Genomic DNA, 24,809 nt, shown 5'->3' with positions numbered 1-24,809 from the left:
ATGGTTTAACACCACCCTCCTGACTTACATACACTTTTCAAATGTTGAAGTCTGCCTCTCCAATATTTAATGTCCACTGTGTGTTCAGATTATTTAAATAAATGATTTTTGTACAAACAGACACATACTGATGATACAATAGAGGTCCAAGATGTATTAAGAAGATACTAAAATAAACACATGAGTATCCCTTTGACCCTTGTGTTATGTCTGGGTCAAGGTGACCCAAAGGCCCGAAAACAAATGTGTTTATTTTATCCTTTGTGTTGTCTCTGGGTCAAGATGAACAACCTCCACCACTGCATATGTATTTATGGAAGCTGGGGGGGTCGTTCATCTTGACCCACAAGTGACCATCAGAGACATGGGGAAAAAAGCAAGAAGAACTGTTGAATGAAGAAACAGCATGAGGGATGAATGAACGAGTGAGCAGGTTAGGGATAGGGAACAAGGTAAAAAAAGAACAACACAGACTTGGATCAGGAGCCTGAGGAATGAGTGAAATAGGAGAAAAGCACAGTTCATCAATATGTACAGAATACAAAATCTTAAAAAAAAAGAAAAAAAGAATCGTGACACCACTGGGTAAACAAATATTGGCAGAGATATCTTAATCGCTCCCCTGAGCCGACTCACTAAAGAATATGCAAGAGCTGATCAAAGCAGTTTAAGATGCACTTCAACTTCTGAATGTGTCATTTAAACTCCCTCCCCCACACTTGGGTACCTCTGTACTGTGTTGCACTACTACTACTGTATATTGGCTAATTGTAATAATAGTAAAATATTTATATTCTTTTGAGTTTATGATATTTTTATACTTTAAAAAATGCATGGTCTTTTTTAAAATAATTATTATATAAACAAAACAAGACACATTACAACATAATCTCCACTTGAAGAAAGAATGAAATAAAAAAAGTAAATAGAATTAAAAATGATAATAAGCGCATCCTAGCCACAAGACAGTTGGCCATGTTTTTAAATGATCATCACCCTGTGACTATTCCAGCTTGCAACTTGCTGCCATGAAAACACAGTATTCCCGGCTGTGGGACTTATAGAAGAATATCTTATCTCGTCTTGTAAGGTGTGCTGCGACTAACTCTTGGTCAGGTTACCTACCAGGTTGGCCATGACGATGGTGTCATACATCAAAGGTTCCTGACTGGTGCCCAAAGTGAACTGCAGTCCTCGAGGAGGCTGACCGCTGGACAGGTCGAAGCAGTGGCCTTCCAGTAAAAGGTGCTCCAGCTCATACTCTGCCGTCACGACCCCGCTGACCTATAATGGATCAGCATCACGAGCGGGAGGATTAGGATAACGAGGGATGATGGAATTTGGACGAGGCAGTGATGGCAGGTAGGGAACCTACATCCTGGAGGTGGATGTTGTCTAGGTCATGTGGGCTGCTCACAGCCTGCACCATCCAGCCCTCTGGTGTGATCATGTTCAGGGTGAGTAGCGGGGACTCTGGCAGCTCCGTGAAACGGGCCACCGGTCCTGGTGACACGCTGTCGTTGCCTAAGAACGCCACATCAGACTCCAGCACAAAAGAATAAAAGCTGCAAACACAGAGATGAAGATCAAAGTGCTCGTCTGTCAACTCAATGAAAATATGGTCTGTCCCAAATAATAATGGCCCGACAATCCCCATCCAACAGAAGCATTAGTACTTTTGGAAAAGCGGGGAAATGTTGATGTGTTGCACAATAGTCTCCTTTCTGGGGCAGTGGAGATGTGAGATGTTGTGACAGCTCGGCAAGTACAATCCCTTCAAAGTAAAACTTCCATTACTAGTAAAAGTTCTTAATAACTTCATAGCCAGTTAATAATTTATCCCACTGATTAATAAAACATTAATGAAAATCACACTATAAAGCTGTTAATGACATCAAAACCGAGAGAAAGACAAACACAGCAATAGAAGTAAAACAAAAGATGTTGGCTGCTTTATGAAATGTGGGTCATTCTACGAAAACCACTGCCTATTCATGTACGATGACATGTCTTTATATTTTTTGGAGGCTCAACCTATCTCTTTGTCTGTCCTCTTTTACCAAACATGTCCATCTGTTTTTATGTTGTACATTGACATTGACTTTGACTTATAACCAAACTTTCAGTGTGCCACATTAAAGGGCTCAGGGCCTCCAGTTTGTCATATGTTCTTTAAGACATTCGTTTTTGTATTTCCTTCAGCCAGGCTGAGGGTCGCTTCTATAAATAGGGGACAAATTAATCCATAAGGGCAAGAAAACATTTTAAAGTGTTCATAATAAACTTCTAGATTCATAATATTTTCCGTTTCATTTATTTTTTGCTCCGTGTTCCATTGTTTTTCTTTAAAACGGCAGCGGAGCCAGGGATCCGAGTGGAGGCTCAGAGCAATAAGGTGGTGTTATTAAGTAGATTCCATCAGCACAGTCAAAATTTACAAGGGGGGCAAAGCGAGGCAGAAACTCTCCGTCAATGGTCAGAGGAGATACAAACAACCCAAACTGGAAAATTTAATTACGGCTGCAGGAAGAACTTACCTCTGGAGGGGCATCTCCGACAACTTGCCCCTGCAATTCATGAATATCTGCAGCCTCACATTAACCACCTCATTGAGCACCTGGAGGTATCACAAAAAGAGAGCTCAGTAACTGCTGATGCAACATACACACTTATTCTCAGTAACCACCAGCAAGCATGTGTTGTTAAGTAAACCAACTTTTTTCTTTTTTAATATACAGTGGTCCCTCGCTATATCGTGGTTCACCCATCGTGGCATCGCTGTTTCGCGGATTTTTTGTGTGTGTCATTTTGCTTTTTTTTTTTTACAGCATACAGTATGAACGCCCATTGTGATTGGCTAAGGGAGAACAACATATGTGTTTGGCGTCCTGATTGGTTAAGTGTTACCAGCCAGTGTTAATTAGGTGGTATTGTGAGTTGTGGATGTGGCATAGACAGGGCGTGTGCACTTGCAGTTGTTTTGATTTTGAGAAGTTCGAGAAGTCCTGTGAAACTATCCGGACAGCGAGTTACCAAGCCTAGGAACGAGCCAGCTTAGTTTTGGAACTTATTTTCTGAAAGGAAGCGGGTCTAACTACGGTCAAGACGCCAGAAAGACTGGTCAAGGTCTCGAAACTCGTGGATTGATTATTAAAATTCAATGTATTGCTTGAAAAAAGGTTTTCATTTTTGGTTTCATTTACTAATATTGTACTTATAAATCTGCAAGAGTTTGAACTTTGAGTGTTTAAATAGGAGAGAACTGTGAGAAAATGTTAATGGTTATCTGAGAAAAGTGAATAAAAGCGTGTGGTTAGGGGTTTTACGTCCTTAAAACATAATTGTAAAAAATAAATGTGATTACTTCAAGGATTTCGTCTATTGCAGGTTATTTTTAGAACGTATCCCCCGCCATAACCGAGGGATCACTGTAATGAGATGGTGTCACTGTTACTAAATTGCAATTATGTTGCGTCAGAGTTGCACCACAGTAACTTTCTCAAATGTATTAAAGACAGAGTCAGAAAAGATATTCAAAGGTTTTTGAGACTTATGAGAGACGACAATAAAATAGTAACACTCACTATCAGGAGTTGGGACATTTTCTGTGCCTGTCTTGTGAGAGGGTCCATGATGGCAACCACATCATAATACACTTCGTTCTCCCGCGGTGACAGATGGAGCACGCTGACGGAAGCAGAACCAAAATGAAGACACTTTTAGAAATCGGAAATGGAAAATCTTGGTAAAAACAATTTGGAAAAAATCACAGGGAAAGTGCGTAGCTCTGTTAAGGATCTCATTTAACATGACACTGCGTACAATCAAATCAATAAACCAACTTTAATGATTCAATAATTGTTTTGGCTCACAGCAAAAAAATAATTTGTTTCCTCACCAGGCCTTTGTAAATGACATTAGCTAGCAAATTGCAAACAGTATTGAATTCAACAATTGTCACCAAAGTTGTTCAGGGTTAGTGATTTAATTGTATTCTTTGTTTTGTCAAGTAAGGTTTACCATATATTTGTTGTTCTGAATGGAAGTGCGGGTTCTATTCCTTCCAAACAAACCCATTATCATAATTATAAACCCAAAAATGTTAACACTTGTCAAATAACAAACTTATCTCACCTGTGGTTGACTTTGGGGAAATGGACATCTTTTCTGGGTTCTCCTTTGGGGGCTGCAGCTAATAAGGCGTCAACTTTCATGATCAAATCACTGGCTCTGAGACAAGACAAGTTTAAACAGTTAGACTAGGACCAATGCCACTTTGTTCTTTTGTGTGAGGGAGGTAAAGAGTAGAGTGCGGGCAGGATGGAATGGGTGGAGGGAGAATTGACATGTGTGAAAGGGAAACAATAAAACAATTTTAATGATAATGTGGAAATTTTACTTTTTCAGTACCATTTCAATTCCAAAAAATACTTAAAACATTCCGTTTTTTCTATTTGAATACTTTCTATTTTGTGTGTCTGAATTTCCTTCTATTCAACTTCAACAGTTATATTAAACATGGTATATTTTTACCCTTAAGTAAGTAATATATCTACTTTTCATGAAAATATTTGACTAAGAATGTTGAAGAAGAGGAAGAATTTGTGATGAGATTATGATCCAGAATGTGTGTTAATGCTCCCTAAGATGTGTAGCTCTTATTTCAGATATGTAAATAAAAAGTGCATTTTGCAAGATCTATCATGATTAAAAATTATCATACTGTTGAGGCTTCCTCCCCATCATTTTAACTTTAGCTTTGACTTTCTCTGCAGCACTTTGGTGTGCAATTTTCCCCAGCAACTGAAAGTCCTCCAGAGTAAATTCCTCTTGCTCTTCGAAGGGGCCGATGATCTAAAACAGAGAAAATGATTTAGTTAGATCCTGATTCCGGCTGTTCTTATCTCAACAGCAAACACGAGTGGAGTAAAATGTGGTCACTCCGACAGTCTTTTATCTACTTTGGATTGCTCTGCCGGGGCATCTGGGTTTTCTCTTGTTTCTATTTCAGGAAAAGAACTTCTTCCGCTGCAGCAAAATGATATTAATTGCGAGTGATATCTTGGAAATAGCCTCTTTAGCGGTGGTTACTGTTAGAATATCTGACATCAGCCTTGTACACACATTCACTGTCTCACACCCACACAATGGAGCTAGTGCCACCAGTGACCAGAGCGAGCTCTGGTGAGCGCAGCAGATGAAAACAGTGACACTCTCCTCTGACATGCATCATTGTTGGGCTCGTAATTTAATTATAAAAAGCCAGCGCGAACGTGGCACTCACCCTGCCGTTGCTGACCACGGCTCGCTCGCCGGGCTTCAGCCTTAGCGCCTCGCGACAGAAAAGCTGCTGACTGCGGATAAAATCCACCTCCATTGTGTTGAACTTCTTCTCAAATGCATCTCTGTCCATGCCCTGGAGTGAACACAAAAATGTTTGTTTAGCACAAACAAAAGGATGAATAGTTGGCTCATTCGGTGTTGTGAAAAGATTTCGACAGGATTTTTCAGTCCTTTGCTGTCACGTCCAGAACAAAACGATGTCCTGGCTGTAGGAAAAATGAGTAATGACTCAAGAAAAACGATAATTAGTTATCTACAATATTATTGAAATGACTGCTCCGGTCCGAACATAAAATATGGCACCGAGAAAATAAGGCTGAAATCACACGTGTGAACATGAGGCTAATCAATTTGTAATTAATACAGGAGGCGTCTAATTAAACAGCAGCCATTTTGCCCATAACAAATTAGGCGAGGGAGTGAGAAGCGCTTGTGGAGTCAGGTTATTAGTTTCTCCAACATTTATCTCCTCTAGAGAACAGGTGAAATACCAATAATGTCAGCACAATCCAGTCAGCAACTCTGTCTGGCAGCCAATAATAAACTCAAGTCCCATGACTCTGGGTCTCAGCTCGCACAACTCGCAATCTTTCTTCACGATTTCCAGACCATTTTCCTTGCCATTGTTTGGGCCATACGTGAGTGAGGAGAGCGTGTTTTAAAGTAACCGATTCACAGGTGAACAATCAACTTTTTAATTTGTGTTGTGACGTGGTTACACGGTGCAGGCGCTCGCACAGATGTGCGCGGACAGCTTCTACTTGACGGCCACGCTTGGCTGTGCCCAAACGCTTCTTCTTATGATCACGAAAGAGATGCTTGGTCGCTCATCCAGTGCTGCACACCTGGTATCCACCAACAATTTAAAATTAAAGACGCAGCATGTGGAGGCCGGCTTGAGCTGGCCTCTGTGATACATCAAGGGAAACTGACAGCCAGTGGTGTTCGCCTCAACATCCACAGGCTGGGGAGCATCATGCGTGCTCTAAATGTGTTCTGTTCAGATGGAGAAGGAGAAGAATGGGCTCATCAATCATCATTCCTTCAGACAGTTGCACTTAAATCAAGAAAGTGCTTGCAGATGATTCTTTTGCTTTGAGCCGTCAGCGAGCGATAGAACTATTTAATCAAGTTCGATGCTACAGCTTAGATAGAGTTGATCGACTTTTGTTTGAAGGTTAATACTGTAAAAATGCAACGACTGCTTTAGGGTGAAAAAAATGTGTTTGACTTCCTTTTCCACAGGAAAGACTTCTCTTCCTAGGCCAAACATAATCACCCAGTTGGATGACCCCGAAACACCTGATCATGGAGTGGTCCAAAAGGTCCCTCAGCTGGCTTCTATGGAGGAGCTTTAACTCAAATATCTGTCTCTCCTGCATGGCTAAGATTCTCTTAAAGACCAAGATAACATGTGGTGGGTGGCCAAGCTGGACAGATAAAAAACGTTTTCAATATCTAACATTACCATGCGGTAAACTGTGGCAAAACCATCTAAATGGAAAAATGTTTTGACTTATAACATGGTAAGTGTTGACAGAAATAAAAAAAAGTTGAATTATAAAACATTTTTATAACTAATGAATATATATTTAGTTAATGTCAATGAATTCCGTACACTTTGACTTTTTTACTAATCGTTTTTGGGACCTTTTAATGATTGTTCAAAAACTCAATTAATATATTTAAATCCACATCAGAAGGAGCATTTGTTGCGTAGCGTAAAAATATAAATAGTTTGATTTAGATATTTGAGTTTTATTCTGTAAAAATTGAAACCACACAGCTTACATTTTTGCCTATCACAAGGAAGATCGCAAACCCCGTCTCTAAGATCTTTCGAAAACATTTGCTTTTTTTTATTGCAATACTTTCTGGGGATAGAAAATGTTTATAATTCATGTTGCAGAATTGCCAGCCCTAACTGAGAAGCAAGCATAACTCTTGATGCATGATGTCCAATAAGAGGGAATCAATCATATTGTTTGGTTCTGCTGCAGATGCTCTCTATGGGTTTAAGTGAAAATAGTTTACTGTTGTGCACAACGCCAAAGTTCTCTGCTTGTAGGTTTAAGGAGCTACAGGATTATGAATCACGTGAGCAGCAGCTGGATCAATGAAGCGTTAAGAGAGTCCGAAAACCAAGGAAGGAAAACTATCTTCATTGACTATCTGCTAACTTGTTCCTTTGGTTACTGGCTAAAGCTTGTGATGTAGCTTTGCTTGTGAAGACATCTTCACCATCACCCTTGACCATAAGACATTTCCTTGTGTTCATCATAAATAAAAACAGATTATCAGAAGGAAAATGGTCATTTTTAATACTATCACTACATATAAACTGTGAGTTTAAGTGTATCCTATTATAACTGCATTCTTCGCGGTGTGACATCACACTAAGAAAAACTCCAATTAAAGATAAATGAATCTGATAAGACCACAAAAAAGCCGTTGAAAACTCTATTGAGAGGATTTAAACAAACATTTTGTCTGAATTATAATAGCTAAGAGATGCCAAATTGTGAATAGAGAGAAATTAAATAAATGCAAATGAAATGTTCTTATCTGTCGTCGTCCACAAAACAGCCGAGCAGTCTCTAATCCCTTCTTTACCTGCATCAATAAGTCCTTCATCTTGGTCCCCTGTTGAAGGAGCTGGCTGCTCTGCTCTTTCAGTAGTTTTTGCACAAACTCAGCTGCAGCCTTATTCTTCTGTGTGAGCAGAGAGGCCCAGATAGCCCGGTACAGCACGGTATTATCTTCCTGAGGTTTGCTGCCGGGATTATCTATCACCCCCACACGTACTCCACGGTTGGCCTTCTGCAAACACGCACACAAATATTGCAGCCTCACCACAGGAAATAAATAAATACACACTCTGAATTTGTGTTGTTGCAAAATAAGCTTTGTTTGTGTATTCTAAATATGTATATGTTCGATACAAAAGCATTCCATTACAAACTTGCGACACAATGGAAATATTTTAAACGAAACTCACCATATATTTTAGAGCATTTGAGAGCAACTTTCTTCCAGAAACTTTGTCAAAATCTGCTGCTATCCACAAAGTTACTGCACTCAACCCGTCCTCATCTGAGAATTCAAATGAAAAAAACCTTTTGCAGTTTTGCAGTCTGGCAGCGATATTGACATTATAGAATCAAGTCAGTAACAATGAAGAAAAATGAAAATTCAGAATTGAGAATCAAGATGGGGCTGACACATGTATATGTTGTAATGATGTGGACATTCCATAATTGCACCGGTTCTTGATAGTTGTTACCTTCCCCAAAATCAAAAAGGCAGCACACATTTCAGTGTCTCATTTTGATTTTGGAAAAAAAATGTGTCCAATGAAAATCTTATACATTGTCACACACAATTATGCCCTAAATTATGCCATAAACAAAACAAAGGCAATTTTATAATAGAATAAGTGCTGTTTGGAATCGTTTTTATTAACAGGAAAAAAAAAAAAGAAAAGAAAAAATGTTTTCCATTCTTTAAACACTATTTTGTAAGCTGTTTAAACAACAGCATCATTTCCTATTCATAGGTTTAGCAGCAGTTTACATGCTAGTGGTATCCTAAATTACATCTAAAGGATAATGACATTATAATAGGAATTTACAAATGCTACATATTTTGAAACAAGTTTGGCTACTAAAGTGAAAACAACTAAGATTAGACTTGGATTATAAACAAAACAAAAATTTCCCTTTCAATCATTTTAAACAAACTTTGACATAAAGGGTAATAATATACATCTATATTTCCATATTCAATGAAAGTCCATCTGCAACATGTTTGGAAATTTTCCAAATTAATTATTTCTGTTGAAGCGTGTTGCCAAACAACCCATCAAATGACAATCACATTACTTTAATCTCAATAGGTCATAGGTTATACATGCACAGGAAGTGACCCAGGATTTGAAGAATGTCATACTGAGTCTGAGCAACATGCATTACGATTTTCCCCCTCAGGCCCCGAGGGTCAAATGTGTTTGTAACCATTTGTATAGGAAACCCTTTAAAGCTTTTTATTTCTGGCATAATTGGAAGTATATTTGTCCAAAGGTCTTTTTTAAAAGAAGGCTGCTATTCTTTTCTGATAGTGTTTTCATCCCAGTGACTAAGAGGTGTGTCTTGGTGCTACCAATCTCTATACATTCCACACAGTTTAGTCTATAATGAAATTGTGTCTCACCATTATTTGTTAAGTACTTCATTCTCTTTCCCATCACCGCAGTTTTGTCTCTGGATTCCAGGTATGAAAACATAGTTGTGTCCTCCCAGTCATCTACAACTGAAGGAAAAAACTAAAGGTGAAGGAGGAATTAATAAACGCTCCAAATTTGGAAATAAGTTACTTGGAGAGGCAGTGAAGTCAAGGAACTTCCGATCCGTGCTGAGAATGAGGGAATTCATTCTTGGAACAACGTTGTCCTGATCCATCAAGTAATCCACCACGTCTGTGCCTTCAGTCAACTGACCCTGTGACGGAATCCAAACAGTGCATAAAAACAGTGCCTTCAATTTAACTAAAAGTGACTTTTTTTAAACAACTTATTCCTTAAGTTAGATAATACAACTTTACTAATACACTTATATGCTGGTAGCATGTTTTTATCTTGACATTATGGATGAGGAATTGTTAAAATGTGTCTTGAGTGAATGTTCCCTTATTCTGCTTGTCTAAATAATATTTTTGACTGCGTAATAATATTTAAAATGGAAGAAATGACAAAAAACATATCAGAAAAACTCATAAGCGTATAAGAAGTTTATTTAGTTTATATTTTCTTAATTCCAAAAATCATTTTGGAGTTATTATACTGAAAAGCCTGCATTGCTCTTAATGAATGTGTAGGTGAATCTGGTCTGTGTTTGAGAAGTGAGCATTAAAAAGCTAAAAGCTCCAGTTCTCTGCTTCCACATGAGTTATACTTGGAATATAAATACTATCAAATAAATCTTCATTAGAAATGTGCATGTCATATCCTGTCAGCGGAAAACCAGGTTTAAAAATAAAGTGTTAAATGGGTGGTAATAAAACAACCTAAGTACACAACTAAGTATGAAGTGAATTTTTATCCTGACCATCATTGATAATGGAAGAACAGCTACATGGTTGGTCCTCCTCTTGTGTTTTATTGCATCCATTCACGCTTAAATATTCACTCTAATGTTCCACTCAGTGGCCCAGAAAGGAAGTATCAGCTTGGGTGTTGGAGAAGCCATATCATACCATAAAAACGGCCTTCTGAAACGAGGTGGTGGTGTCCATTATACGCTGCAAGATGATGCTCTCAAGCTCATCAGGATCCATCTCATCTGGACTCAGAGGCACTCCATTAAATAAAGCGAGAGGCAGAGCACCCAGGCCACTCTTTTTGTAGAAGGCTTCACCATCCTGCAGATAAAATGAGCTTCAGTACTTTGCTGCACGGTGGCAATGGATTTAAGTTAGACTGTGTCTATGCACCTTTCTTTTCTCGTCATACTCTGATTCCACGCCGAGAATCCTCTCGGCGCTCGCTCTGGGGAAGTTTCTCTTGAGGTAGGCGAGGACTGTGTCGGCAGACAGCGTCTCCCCGACATCTACTCTGTTGTAGAACTGAAGGAGTGATTCATGTTAGATCAGATTTAAGATTCTGTGTAGTAATTTGAACTACACATGAAACCCTGATGACCACACATTCATCGTCTGGCACAGCTGGCTAATGAAACAATAGACGTCTGTGGCACGAGCAGACGTGAGCTATCAGATAAGACTTATCTACTCACCGAGACCATCGACACCAGAGCCTGGGACAGATCATACTCGTCTGCGATGTAATTCAGCAGTCGGTAAAACCCAACCCCCGCATCTGTGAATCCATCAATCTCCTCCTCGGTGTTGACAACAAACACAAATCCAATTCTGTAAAAAGTGGAAGAAACAAATGAAGTTGAAATGAGACGCTCTGATAAAAACAGCAGCCAAAAGCAGGAGAAAGAGGGACATTACCTGAGGGGGATTTTATGTTTGTAGAATAAAGCCGCCAGTTTCACCAGACCAACAGTCTCCTCTTGGACCGGATCGAGGAAGAACACCTAACAAAGCAGAAAATTGCCACCAAGGGTGTTGAGATTTGCAAGTCATCTGTTTCTCTCTTTTCTAGTTTATTCTTGGCTTTAGAATTGTGTAAAAATGTAGCCTGAGGGAGTACTTTTGTTCTCTTCCCCAAGTAAAACCTCACTTTATCTGGAAATATAACATTATGATGGTTATTTATGTTTATGATATGATTTTTCATTAAAACCTGTTAAATTGAAGTGATAAATACAAATTTAGCATAATAAAAATAACAAATTGTTACTATTCCATTTAAAGTGCTTTTAGCTGCAGCTGTGGTTTTGAGCAACCTGGATATTCTTTTTGCTTTGAAATTTAAGCTCAAAAGTATGAAAGAATTACTACAAGCAGCCTTCTAAATTACGTATGATAAAAATGTAATAAAATAAACACCCTATGAAACCTCTAATTGTCTCACTCCCTCTCAGTGAACTTGTCGCTCACGCCTTCAATGGGTTTTTTTTACATTATTTCAATGGCACAGATTCTCCAGGAGTTTTTCCACAGATAAGCCTGTGTAACACTTGGGTGGTCCTGCACTTGTTTCTACTGCAATAATTAATCTAGCGATAGCTTTCAGTTAACGACAAGATAGTCAATAAAGGGTTAATGCTCATGGGATTTGAACATAACAGGGGATTCTCACACATTTATTCAGAGAATCAAGGTTTCATTTTTTTAATACATAAACTATACAAACTAGCTTGAACTCGGTTATCCTACAGTCTACATAAGAAGAATTTCAAAAGTCTAACAGACTTTATTATTCTATTTAACATCAAGAAGCTTTTTCATTATTTTCATTTTCCTGTTTCATTCTTTTGTTTTTGTCAACAAACCAAAAAAGGGTACGTTTTTTTCTGAGATGAAATCTTATTAACCATAATCACATCCACTCTGCTGTGATTGGTCAAGCATCAAGGTTTGTCACCACGTAGCATCAATCCCGAAAGTCTCAACCTCCAAGGGACTGGTTGTAGCAAAGAAGGGCATGATTACAGCTGGCTGGAGAAGTAAACCCACTTTTACATCATAATGGGCTTGTAACCTCTTGTTCGACAATAAATTAGACAGAGAAAAACTTAATAAAGTAATATCTTCAAAACGGAGAATCATCATGATGGGAGCAGTCATTACCTTCTCTGCAGCTAATTAAACATTGAAATCTGCAATGACTGGGATATAATTAACTCCAGAAGATTTGAAAGCTGATGTTTGGGAATATTTTGCTTTCAAATCTAATTAAAGCAGTTACAGCTTCGTCAATATTCATGCAGCCTGTAAATTCTGCGATTCCAGAGTAAGAGACTATTATACTACAAAAATATGGTTGTTCCTACAGTATCGCAACATATCGTTAGATTCTTGCCAATACACACCCTTCATTTTCATCACGGAAATTTAATTGAAAGTCCCAAAATAACCGGCAACTGTACAGCTGTTGATGACATTAGATAATTAAATATAACATTTCAATAGGTTGTCCAGTGTTGCTTACTAGCCCAGACTAGTATTTTGTGTTCTGTTTGTTCTGAAGAGGCAAAGTTAGGTTTGTCTTTGAATTTGTAAAATCTTTGTAAGTACAACTCAAATTCATTAATGAACACTAGCTATAGTTGGTTTGCTCCAGAGCTTCATTTTTGAGGTCTGTTTTTACTCACCAAGCTGAAGAGATTGCGCCTTATCTGTCGAATTACACCAGGAAAAGTCGCTCTGAGCAGCTCCTGCAGGCCTGCAGGCCAGCCGCTGTACTGCGGGTCATTTTCAATGTCGTTCATCCACTGAAAACAGAACAACAAACATCAACAACAACCATCCGAAAAATTCTGGACAGTACAATTTTCTTTTGAGATCTTAAAATAATGTAAAAATTATTGTTGAAAAGATATTACATGTTGCCAGATAAATCAGAAAAGATATAACCATGAATGAAAAGTGTGTTCAACAACACACTATGATGGAATTTATTCACAACTGTTATTTCTTCAAACTTTTTATTGAAACAACCTCATTCGACAAGAGAAAGATTGATCGATTAATTAAATACATTAATAAAACACTCCATTTAGTCCATAAAATCTTTCACACACTGAACCTCAACCTGTTCTATTATTAAAGTTAACGTCACAATGGTGCAGCTTTGAGGGATTCCGTCTGCAGATCATTTCGCACGTACAGTCATCTGACTGTCATCCATCAATTATCTCTCTGACTCAATTTGCACACTCCATTCTGGAGAGCAGTCGATGAGGCAGCTGTCTTGGATGAGTGAAGGCACCATTTCTGTCTCAATATTTCATGCTTGTTAGAACATAAAAGCAAAATGGAGGTATTCAAGTCGTTACGAGGATCAGCGTGCATAATGAGCACATTAATTTTTAATTATGTTAATTTAGAAACTGGTTTGTCCGTGAATCTGACTTCAGGAGTTTCATAGAAAGATAATTAAAGTTAAGATTTAAAGCAGACGTAAAAATCTTTCTTTCAGAATTGAATAGAACCAGTCCTATCCAATATTGGGCAAACTATGCGTTTAATAATTCAAATGCCATTGTGATTACATTGGTCCATTTTTTAATGAAAGCTTCAGGATATTCTTTGTAATTGGATTTAAGATGTAAAACCCTTATCAATACTATTGAAGTAGTCAAATTGATTTGAGAAGACTATCAATGATTAGCAACAAAGCAACCTTTAACCCTTATGCTATCTCTGGGTCAAAGTGACCTGAAGGCACGAAAACAAATGTCTTTGTTGTATCCCTTGTGATGGTTCTGGGTCGAGGTGAACAACCTCGGATTAATAAATATGCAGTTGTTTCTATGCAGCATAGTTTTTGCTATGGTTACAAGTTATTTTTGAACTTTCTAAATATTTATTTAGCAGTAGTCCCCAACCTGCGGTACCGGTTCATGTAGCAAATGTTCCTGGACCGTACAGAGAAAAAAAAGAAGAATTTCTGATCTACGGAAGGTCGGAACACCTTAACTGTGTTATCTTGGGATAGGATAAGGTACTTCACCCCCTTGATCAACTTGTCTCGGAGACAAACAAAAGATATACCTTCCAAAAAAAATGTGTTCTTTGAGCCTTCAGGTCACCTTGACACTGAGATACCACAGGGGTTTAAGTCATATAACTACAAATTATATTCTCAGGCATGAACTTTATTTCTGTGGTATATAGATGATGTTAATATAATGGTGAAAACAGATATTTAGTGAGAGGCTGATTGATGGAAACAAATCTCACCATTATTGCAGGATGTCTGATATCCAAGGCATAGCTGTCAGTTGCTGGGTTCACTTGTAACCTTAACAGATTGCTCTGATGTTCTCCTTTAATTCCAAGGTTGTGAAGACCCTCTAAAATCCTGGCCTCCCCTCTGAGGATCTCCAAGATACTGCCAACAAACAGAACCGCGGGGGACAGGACATCAATTATAGCTGGTCTTTTAACTTGAGAGAGTTGGCTCTAAATGCATTCAAATCTCTGTGCGAGTCAGCTGGAGAGAAGCTTCCTGTGGCGGGTACAAGCAGGAAACCGCCACCCCAGCTGTGTTCTTACCTGAAAGGATTGTGAGTATCAAGATCAATGTGCACGCCATTGATGAAGAGCTCTCCGTCGCCAGGTTGGACGCCGATCGTCTCACTGAGACGCTGAAAGGGCAGATGCACGGCTCAGTTGAATGTCAAATCTGTTACACTAATACTAATAATATATATACTAATAAGTTAAAATTGGTTAAAAAAATGTCAGACATGGGTTTGAAGCTCATTCTATAAAATAACATGATCAACTTTATCTTTTTTCCTCATCAGTTGCCTCTTGGTGACATCAGTCTGATGAAATCTCACCTTTCGTTCGCCACAAAATGATATCTCACCTTTTGGTTCTCCTCAATTTCTTTTCTCATTTCCTGCTTTACAGCCACTCTTGTCAGTGATCTGTGGGAACAGTAAAACACATACAGTCACCATCAGCTTTTACCGCGTCCCTGGTCAGCAGTGAAATGTCAGTTTTAATCTCCAAAACCGGAGGGGCTCTCGAGATGGTATGTTAGTGGTCTATTCCCTGTAAACATTCCATGCTTACTCTGCAGTTTTCCAGTTATTGCATGCTGCCCGAGTGAAAAGGAGTAACCTTCAGGAGACTATATTAGGTTTGCCTCGATAACATGAGGCAAATCACATTGTCCAAGCAACTAGATGATGATGTCTGACCATTGGACAGAACGATAAGAGCACCTTACAGATCTCACCTGGCTCTGGCGGGGAAGTTTTGACTGAGGTCCCGCATGAGCTTCAGAGCATCAAACTTTGGCACAGACAAGATTCTGGCGGCTGCTTGGAAGCTAAGATCTGTGGGCGTCAACGGTGCAGAAGAAATTAATTGAGAATGAAATGGCTGCTAAAGACATTCCGTGTAATGATCTCTTCGCTCAGATGAGGCCAAGTTTTGTGTCCTCAGTTTATATCTATGCCTGTGGTTCCCGTGGTGTCGGTCCAGTGGAGTCTTCCTAATGGAGATTTAGTACATTCTAAAGTCTGTTTTATAGTGTAACTACATGAATGATGATGTTGCAGTCCATTATTAAGATGAGATAATGATTGTTCATCACATACTTATTTACATTTTATCATTTTTATTTTATTATTCTGTTATCATGTTAGCTACAGATTTAATATTATCTCCAACACAACTTAATTAATAAGAAATGATAAAATAGTCTTCTAGACTAGATCAATTACACTGTCTTTGATCATATGTAAAACTAACCTCACATACTTCTCGGATTCTACCAACCTGTTTAGATTATTTTATATTTTTGGAAGGGGTCACTAGGGTCCCTTAAAGCGTATTTTTAATCTTTTAAATCTCGTCATTTTTATCCATCTGTTCCACCATGCCTGAACCTCTCTAAGTCTATTCTTTTTTTGCCTACTTTATAATGATATTTTCTCAAAAGTACCTTGTAGCTCCCACACTTTGAGAGGAGCCATGTCATTGGTGCTCTCAATTAGATACTTCCTCAGCTCCACCAGTTGATTCTTGAGCTCGGGGTGAGATTTCCTTGACAGGAGAGAAAGAAAATGCTTCAAGTCAAGTTATTTCACACTCCAAAACACATCTGAGTCCACGGCGCCCCGGAGAAGTACCAGCAAATACCCCCCAATAATGAGACACTCTTCTTATTGAGATTTGGGTACATACTTTAACTTTCCAAAGAAGAATCCTTGAACTTCATCAGCATCTTCAACTTCTTTATTTACTGCCGTCTTGGAGTCTGTAAAGCCAATAACTTGTTTTGGTGAGATTAAACGCAGCATAATAGATAAAGAAACCAACTGACCTTTTACTATAGTGTCATCCACTGCTTTGTATTCCGTGCTTTTGATGGCTAACTCCACTCCAAAGCCAGATAAATGCATCTTTTGTGGCTTTGGTTTCTGTTAAATCCAAAGCACATCATTTGAAATGAAAAACAAGTCTGAGCTGTTTTTTTCATTAAACATAGACTGTTCAATAGTTTACTACGATATTTTAAACAGACTTCTATTTAAGATATACTTTTCTTCTGACAATTGCTTTGTCAACTAAATTTCCTTCATGTAAAATTCATTACAATTATTGTTTAATGAACATCTTCCACAATCCAACTCTAAACTGCACTGCAGCAAAATGTTCCGTTACGGCTTCTTCGACTGAGGAAAACGTTGGTCACATGCACTGCTGCACTGTGAAAATGGAAAACAATGACCTAACTGCAACCTTCTTGTTTAAGTGTACATTGTGATAAGCTTTAGTACTGGCTTAAATGTAATATACTCCCAAATTTAAACTCAAGATCCCAGAGCCAAATTTTGCCGATTACATAATTTTGAGGCTAGCAGGCAATTAAATATTTAATACTTTAGTTTAATCTAATTATGGTGTATCTGCTTCAACAAGTGATGATTATAAATGTTAACAATTTATCCGCCAGAAAGAAAACTAAATAATAAATTGTAGAAATGGAAAAATGTAAGTCGTTTTTATCAAAGATATTTAGATCAAGCATTAATTATGATTAATTTCCCCCCTTAAAAAATAAGTACATAGATGAATTAGCCAAGAAGAAAAAGAGGTAACTTATACCGAATACTTTATTTAGATTGTGGTGGTATTTTATTCCCAATGATGGGGTGAGTTTGACATCCCAGATCCAAACTATGAACAATGTTATTCTTAGGAGAGTTTAAAAACTCTTAATTGGTTCTTTTTAAATAACTAAACTCTTCTGAAGATCTGGCATCTTTACTTTTCTGTCATAAGGATTGGAACATGTATATATTCTGGTGCTGACCTAATTGTATGAAGCCCACAGTCAGAGAAAGGAAAGCTGGAGTCGGTTGATAATGTACAGTGCCTCAGTATTTTCCCAGGAGAGTGTAGAACAGCAAAGGGAATCCTGGGTCTTTTTTCCATTCAATAACTATAGTAAATCAATGAATGACATTTATCTAAATGAATGTGAGGTTATACCTATAATTAGAACATTATTACTAATGCATACTGAAGTATGTAACCGTCTTTATAAAACACTTTACTTCACTCCCAAGCAGCTCTCTTATATGCTTTTCTGGTGTAACCATTAGGCCAAGATTACTAAGTGAAAATAGCAAAGAGAGATTTCTTTATTAAGAAAGAAGCAAAATAGTGAATCCAATGGGATGTATTCAGCCAAAACCCCTTTTTAATTTAGGTTTGAAAATCACTCCTCTGAACGATTAGGTAACATGAATGATGGAAGACATGTATGATGATATCCAAAATAAAAAGTAAAATACATGTTTAGATGTTGTTTTTCAAAACACTGTTTTATTAATGATACCTTTAACTTTCTTAAAAACATTTTGAGTATTTTGGTGAAAATGTCTGAAGCTGTAGAATGCTTTAAATGCGTCTCATAGTGTTTTCACCGAATATTAAATAGTTCCAAGTTGTAGCAAAGCCCACTTGCTTTGGCATTTTCTGTGAATCATCAGTATTGAAATTTGACCCTAATATCAATATTCAAGCCTCCGCAACAGCCTCTCACAGGTACAGTCAGAGACTTTTCTCACCCACACTCGTTCCAACACGTCAGGAGGAAAATTATGAAAACAAGTCATGGAAAAAAAAACATTTTAAAACTTCACTTATGAAAACTGCACCTGATCCAAATATTAAAATATGAAATGTGCTAACTCACCGCTACATAATGGCGTAGGACATACGTAAGAGAGCCAGCCGCTGCTTTCTCCGACAGCAACTTATGGAAAGACGTGAACTTCTTGGTTCCGATCTCTGCATACAGGATCACGACCGGGACGTCCGATTTATTAGAACCAGGATACACGTGTTCATTCTTGAATAGATAAGGTTTTGGCCTGTGGGCAATTAAAAACATGAAGTTAGTAAATGCATCACATGTCTTTTTAGGTTCCTGCTCATAGCAATATCAATTTTAAGAACATGAATCAAGCAGTGTAAGTTGCAAACATACTTGTCTGCAGCTGCCTTCAAAAGCTTCTTCATGTTTTTTGTACTGCAGCTATGTTGGCCATGGATGGAGATAAACGCAGGACAATCCTCAGGTGGAGGTTCATCAGTGGCAATCTGTAAAGATCAGGAGCTGAATTATATTCTATATTTAGATAAAAACATATTCAATACTCTCTGTTATCCTTCTTTTGTTCAGGTTAATTTTTACGTTATTATTACAAATTATTACGATTTCTAATTACTTGTATGCGTCATGCCTTGTTCATGATATGGTGTTATTCTCTAGACAAAGGTATTTACATTGCTTTTCAGATGTATCTGAAAAATTACATTACAAAATTAAAATTCTAAAATTGCATAATTTTTGTATATCAGGGCTCTGATTTTTAAATGGCCTTTTAAACATCCCCCAACTAACTGGGGAAGCTTGTTCATGCAATGCTTCCTCCACTACTGCAGGGGGCCATGAAAAACAAGTGCATCGCAATCAGCAGGAGAAGAAGACAGCTCACATTCAATTTAGAAAACGGTTTTATATTTCAGCAAGTCAATTGTTGATGACGCAGATGTGTCCCTTTTGCCATTGAGTAGCATTAGTGTCTGTGTATTGAGAGTTATTTAGGAAGTTTGTTCGTCTCAAACACCGGTGTGATTCTGTTGTTTGTCGATAGTTGTGTATCTTAGGTAAGTAAGTAAGTAATATTTGTAGAGCGCTTTTTTAGACCAGGGTCACAAAGCACTTAAACAATTAAAACAATACCCGATAAAATATATACTTAAAAGGTCAAGACACCACCAAGACAAACACACGAATAAAAGGGTTTTAAGCTTTCCTCCCTGATTAGTGATAGTTTCAGTTTGTCAGAAAGAAATGAGTTAATATACTCTGTTTGCAGGATTTCATTGTAGTTGTCTTGTCAGGGTATTTTTTGTTTCTAGTCATACTAATCTACATTTGCAGACTGAGCTATTGCGATCAATTCTAAAGTAGTATTTTTTTAACAAGAGGAGCATGTTAAAGGGGTCCAGAGCAGCTGTAATTAATGAAGAAAAAACTGGACTGATACTGGCTCTAAATGGACTTTTGGCCGACACACTCTCATTTTACTCATCGCTCAAAACTAATGATGATCCTTCACTACAGGAGCCATCGACGAAATAAAAGCATAAAACAGAACATCTTACTCAGCAGCAAATGGACTACAAAGTATCCCAGAAAAGTGGAGAATTCTATTAGTTTGCTTAGTCAAGGTCATCAAGGTATGCAAAACATTTTACACGTCAACTTGCTAACAGAACGAGACCTTGATGTGAATGGAACCTGATGATGTGGGAGAGGCTTCGTGTTAGTTGAAACCAACCTGCTGGGATGCGTGGACAGCTGGGGAATAGAACCGCAGGCCCAGTGCAAATTTCAGCAGATTTACTTGAAGATCTGTGAGGAATTGTCCAGCCTTCTTAATGACCAGGTTGTAGTATGAGCGGACCGACTCTACAGTGAAAATCAATAATAAGAAGTGGGGTGTGAAGAGGGGGAAATAACAAAGAGAAGTTAATAAAAAAAAACAGTATGATGTATATTGTAGAACCATCTAATGACTCACCTCCATGCTTGTATACGGTGAGTTCTTTGACTGTGTCCACAAATTGCCAGAATTTCTCATTCCCATCTTCTCCTATAAATTCACTGATAAGAAAGAAACCATATTAATTCAAGCATGTGTACATAGACTCCTAAAAGAGGATTGACTCGTTTATTGATGTCCATCTTCTTCAATAATTTCCCATCAGGAATTGCCACAACAAGTCCTTCACCTTCCCCAGCCTTCACCTTCTCCAGTCATCACACTTTTATAAATCCTCATTCACCACTTCCATGAAAGTCATTGGTTCTTGTCTCCTAACTTTTAAAATGCACTCCACATTTTGAAATGCTCTCCTCATTTCTGATCTACTCTCAATGACTTTTTCCGTACCATAATCTCTGTTTCTTATAATGCTGCCCATGAGTCTCTCAACCAGACCTGTGCAAATATGCATTCACATGCTGGACTTTTACTCTATTTAAGTGGCCCTCTTGAGGTCACAGTAAAGCTTCTTCAGCCTCTTGAATACAGATGAAACCTTCAGCATAATCATGCCCTTGATGAATCTAAATATACAGTCATATACAGTATATGTATATAAGACTATATAGCAGAAGCTACAAGGCCATCAGAGTAGATCTTGCGTATGCACACTGACACTGGAAATGTGTTTGAATTGAGGATAAACTTAACCAGAGAGACTGATAACTTCCGATTCAAACAAACTTAAAACAACAGACTTATTTATTTCCTTGTTAGCAATTCCTCAAGGCTTCAATACAAGATGGTCATTACAGACAAGATGATTTTAAGTGTGTCTTTTTGGATAAAGATGAAGACGACTACAACTGAGCAAAAGTCGCTTCAATAAAATGGACCTACATCTTTGCCTCTAATAAGGAACGCATTAATCTGAAAATAATCCGAACCCTTAGTTGAGATAAGGGTGAGTAGAAAATGAGTGAGGTTTGAAAACCCAACTCTCCTGACTCACTCACATAATTGAAACATTAAAGTCTTCCTTTCAAAGATGCAGTAAGTCTCTTATCAGGTTGATGTATCGACATTATATTACTTTATAAAGTTGTGCCCTGTCGTGCCTCGGCAAACAAATGTTTCTTTACAGTTTCTTTACTTCCTTACTCCAAACAAGATTAAATCTCCAGAAAAAAAAAGTGTTTTCATGGGTAGGGCTTAAGTGCATTTAAATATTTAAATGAAAAGAGAGTTTTGTACAACCAGACACATACTGATGAGTACAATAGAGTCCAAGTCTATTTAAGAAACACTTAAATCAACACATTAGTTGCCCTTTGAGAAAATGATGTACAGTTTAAGCTTTCTATTTCTATCTATGATTTCATGGCAGAATCACACCTTGTTATATTCTTACACGTGTTATTTTAAAGGTGTTCTACTGTTCAAAACCCTGCCTCACAGAACATGGATATATACAACTTTAAATAGGACAGGATCACTTGTGGTGTAAATCGTGCAAAATATATGTTTGTCATAGAACTTAAGAAGCTCGACACTTACCTTGTTTCAAGAAGAAAGGGGGTCATGTCCCACTTGGCTTTAAGGCTGGCTGTTACACTTTTAGACGCATGTGTGAAGTGTGGGGCAAATAGCAGCAGCAGAACAATAACAGACTTCATTTTCTTCAGAGGTATTGACCCACAAGGACACAGTCGCTAATTTTAGCCCAATTCCCTCTCAGAGGTGCTTGACAAGTGCCACGTAGTTGCGGTGAGACTCTTTGTTGACAACAATTGTCGCACAAAAAAAAAGCTAAAACACTTGAATTTTCATAGAAACATAACATGTAATAATGAACTGTTCCCTGCCATTGATATTAAACACCATAGCAAACCGTCAATTCCTCAAATAAAAGTTAAAGTCCGGCGCTATTCTGACAAAGTCAAAAATGATGCATTACGAGAGAAGGAATAAAACTATCGTAATATTGCGACTCGTGTTGGAGTCAGGAAAACATATGTCATGAAGTCGTTGTTACCATTTATAACAATCTTGATTCGGATGCTTCCATAGAGAGCAGCGGGGCTAACAACCGACTGTGTCGCTAGCAACAGAAGTGGCCAGCGAGTTGCCTAACGGGTTCTGCTCGTTCAAACCGTTATCCCGGAGAACGAGATGCGCCTTATTTATCATTACCTTCTGTGGTTGTTGTAGGCAGGATGTTACTTTATGTACATTCAAAGAAATAAAGATAAGAGAACATGTTTGAATGGATTTATTCAGGCATTTAGGGGGGCACCTAATCAGCCTGACGCTGCAGCTCAACTGTTTTCCCACCAGTAGTTAAAATCAAATCTGGGCTGTTATTAACTTTTGACTGAAATGGTTGGTTAATTATTAGTTCCATTGGCAGGGCTTAGTAAGTACTACTGTGTTTTTTACTAAGGATCCGAGTACACACATTTCACAACAGTGAAATCATGATTTAAGCATCACATTTGCAAAATATACTAAAAGTAAAGTAATATTTTGTATTTATGGTCAAATAATTCACTTGAAAATAAATTCACTATACGTGTTCTTTGTCATCTGCTAAATACTCAGCAAAAAGTGAACAGTGATTAAAAAATGCCAAAATATCCTTAACTTTTTCTGGGCATAACTAGCTTTGAAATTGGGTAGAGAACATGGGAAAGGACTAAATGACAAGGTTGACTTGTTCATTTGTTCCTGATTAGTCTTTGAATCATTCATTTGGTGAAGAAGCTGGATGAAGATACCAATTTTATTATTCAATAAACTTTTGGACTATGTACTGATCACAACACATGATTGACAGGGTTGCTTTGACACTTGGTCACTTGGTCAGAAGGCAAAATCTTTGATGCTCCAAGTTACGGTTAACAAAATAACTGATCGATAACACACGTAGCAAAATATACACAAAATATTCTCAAATGCCAAATGATTTTTGCTCAAACTCTGAGAACCTCATCTTTGTTTATCTATATTTACATTTTCTTTTTTTTTAAACATGCACTTTGTCAAATTAAGGTTGTATTCCATTTGTAATCTTATTTTTAATTATAAATTTAATTCATTTTTGTTTTCAAAATTACTTTCTAACTGGCTCCAACGCAATCCATATTTTGTATCTATGTCACAAAAACATCAGTATTATTAGTAATACAATTTTTATAACAATGCCATGGACTATTCTATTGCAGGGCAACTAATATGTTGATTTAAGTGTGTCTTAAATAGATCTTGGACTCTATTGTACTCATCAGTATGTGTCTGTTTGTGCAAAACTCTCTTTTCATTTAAACATTTACATTAGAAAATGTGCTTAAGCCCCGCCCACTGAAAACACTTGGTTTTTCTGGAGAGTCAGGAGAGTTTGGTTTTCACATAAGTTATCATTTAAGTTAGATTTATCAATTATTTTATATGAAAGTATAACAAAGTTGAAAAATACATCATTAAAATGCTACATATATTAAATCAACCTCTTAATGCTTTGATAAAAGTATTTGAACATAAGCAGGGCTCAGAGAGACTCGTTGCAACATTTGCTTAACTGTGGATTGAGTGGGTACATATGTGCCGAGGTCAGTGTAATTTGAGCTCCAAGAGTGCATTGTACTAGAAGACTGTTAACAAACATGCTAATGCCACTTAAACAACAAGTCTTTTATTGTGATATCTAAGATCTCACCGTGCACTGGATCCATTTTGTTTAAGCTCACCAGCAAGTCTTCGTACAACACACAATCGGAAGCATCAAGACATATGGACCCAAGGAATAAAAATGCTGTCGTGTGGAAAAAGCATATTGACAAGATGTTTGAAACAGCTCAAGGTTGTTTAAAGAGAAGACTCGTAGAAGGCTGGCTTTTCTTTTATTTCTCTGTCAACACATCATTTCAGGAAGCTAGCGTGTTCAATACATTAATCGGTGAGTGCTTTAAAAAACTATGTTTAGTTGCCTTGAGATATTAAATCCATCAGTGAGAATGTATTTATGATGGAACACAAACATGTAAAATAAACCTTTTATTGATTACATAGCCATTATAATTAACATGAATAAAAGCAAATGGCTATTTTGTGTTTTTGTATTTATGTATTTCCTGCTCTAAATTATGAGTATATATATATCTCGAGATTATATATATATATATACTGTATATAGGTAGAACTTTATTGATCCCATAGGAGGTCTCCTTCGGGAAATTGTTTATTATATATATA

The 24,809-nt window shown here is 37.5% G+C and overlaps 1 protein-coding gene across 5 annotated transcripts in view; it reads right to left on the bottom strand.

The window, feature by feature from the left end:
• The window catches only part of uggt2 (UDP-glucose glycoprotein glucosyltransferase 2), a 36,046-nt gene extending 13,415 nt beyond the window's left edge, over positions 1 to 22,631 (bottom strand). For 3 of the 5 annotated variants that reach the window (XM_087804130.1, XM_087804131.1, XM_087804133.1), the window contains exons 1-27: positions 22,116 to 22,631; positions 20,595 to 20,677; positions 20,352 to 20,482; positions 18,992 to 19,104; positions 18,698 to 18,875; positions 16,678 to 16,913; positions 16,436 to 16,536; positions 15,725 to 15,824; positions 15,350 to 15,410; positions 15,031 to 15,122; positions 14,716 to 14,866; positions 13,125 to 13,244; positions 11,356 to 11,441; positions 11,133 to 11,268; positions 10,831 to 10,962; positions 10,594 to 10,758; positions 9,716 to 9,839; positions 9,553 to 9,651; positions 8,342 to 8,436; positions 7,957 to 8,163; positions 5,285 to 5,416; positions 4,724 to 4,854; positions 4,135 to 4,230; positions 3,585 to 3,687; positions 2,538 to 2,617; positions 1,376 to 1,565; positions 1,126 to 1,284 (exon numbers count right to left, since the gene is read on the bottom strand). In XM_087804130.1, the coding sequence (XP_087660256.1) occupies positions 1,126 to 1,284; positions 1,376 to 1,565; positions 2,538 to 2,617; positions 3,585 to 3,687; positions 4,135 to 4,230; positions 4,724 to 4,854; positions 5,285 to 5,416; positions 7,957 to 8,163; positions 8,342 to 8,436; positions 9,553 to 9,651; positions 9,716 to 9,839; positions 10,594 to 10,758; positions 10,831 to 10,962; positions 11,133 to 11,268; positions 11,356 to 11,441; positions 13,125 to 13,244; positions 14,716 to 14,866; positions 15,031 to 15,122; positions 15,350 to 15,410; positions 15,725 to 15,824; positions 16,436 to 16,536; positions 16,678 to 16,913; positions 18,698 to 18,875; positions 18,992 to 19,104; positions 20,352 to 20,482; positions 20,595 to 20,677; positions 22,116 to 22,234 (3,420 nt within the window). In that variant the 5' untranslated portion in view covers positions 22,235 to 22,631. The remainder of the gene's footprint in view (positions 1 to 1,125; positions 1,285 to 1,375; positions 1,566 to 2,537; positions 2,618 to 3,584; positions 3,688 to 4,134; positions 4,231 to 4,723; positions 4,855 to 5,284; positions 5,417 to 7,956; positions 8,164 to 8,341; positions 8,437 to 9,552; positions 9,652 to 9,715; positions 9,840 to 10,593; positions 10,759 to 10,830; positions 10,963 to 11,132; positions 11,269 to 11,355; positions 11,442 to 13,124; positions 13,245 to 14,715; positions 14,867 to 15,030; positions 15,123 to 15,349; positions 15,411 to 15,724; positions 15,825 to 16,435; positions 16,537 to 16,677; positions 16,914 to 18,697; positions 18,876 to 18,991; positions 19,105 to 20,351; positions 20,483 to 20,594; positions 20,678 to 22,115) is intronic. The other 2 variants (XM_087804134.1, XM_087804132.1) reach the window with 1 other exon arrangement.
• Positions 22,632 to 24,809: the final 2,178 nt, after the last annotated feature.

The sequence above is a fragment of the Callionymus lyra genome, chromosome 12 (genome assembly GCF_982586985.1).
Source record: "Callionymus lyra chromosome 12, fCalLyr1.hap1.1, whole genome shotgun sequence".
In the NCBI taxonomy this organism is placed as follows: Eukaryota; Metazoa; Chordata; class Actinopteri; order Syngnathiformes; family Callionymidae; genus Callionymus; species Callionymus lyra.
This window is presented reverse-complemented; position numbering and strand designations above follow the sequence as displayed.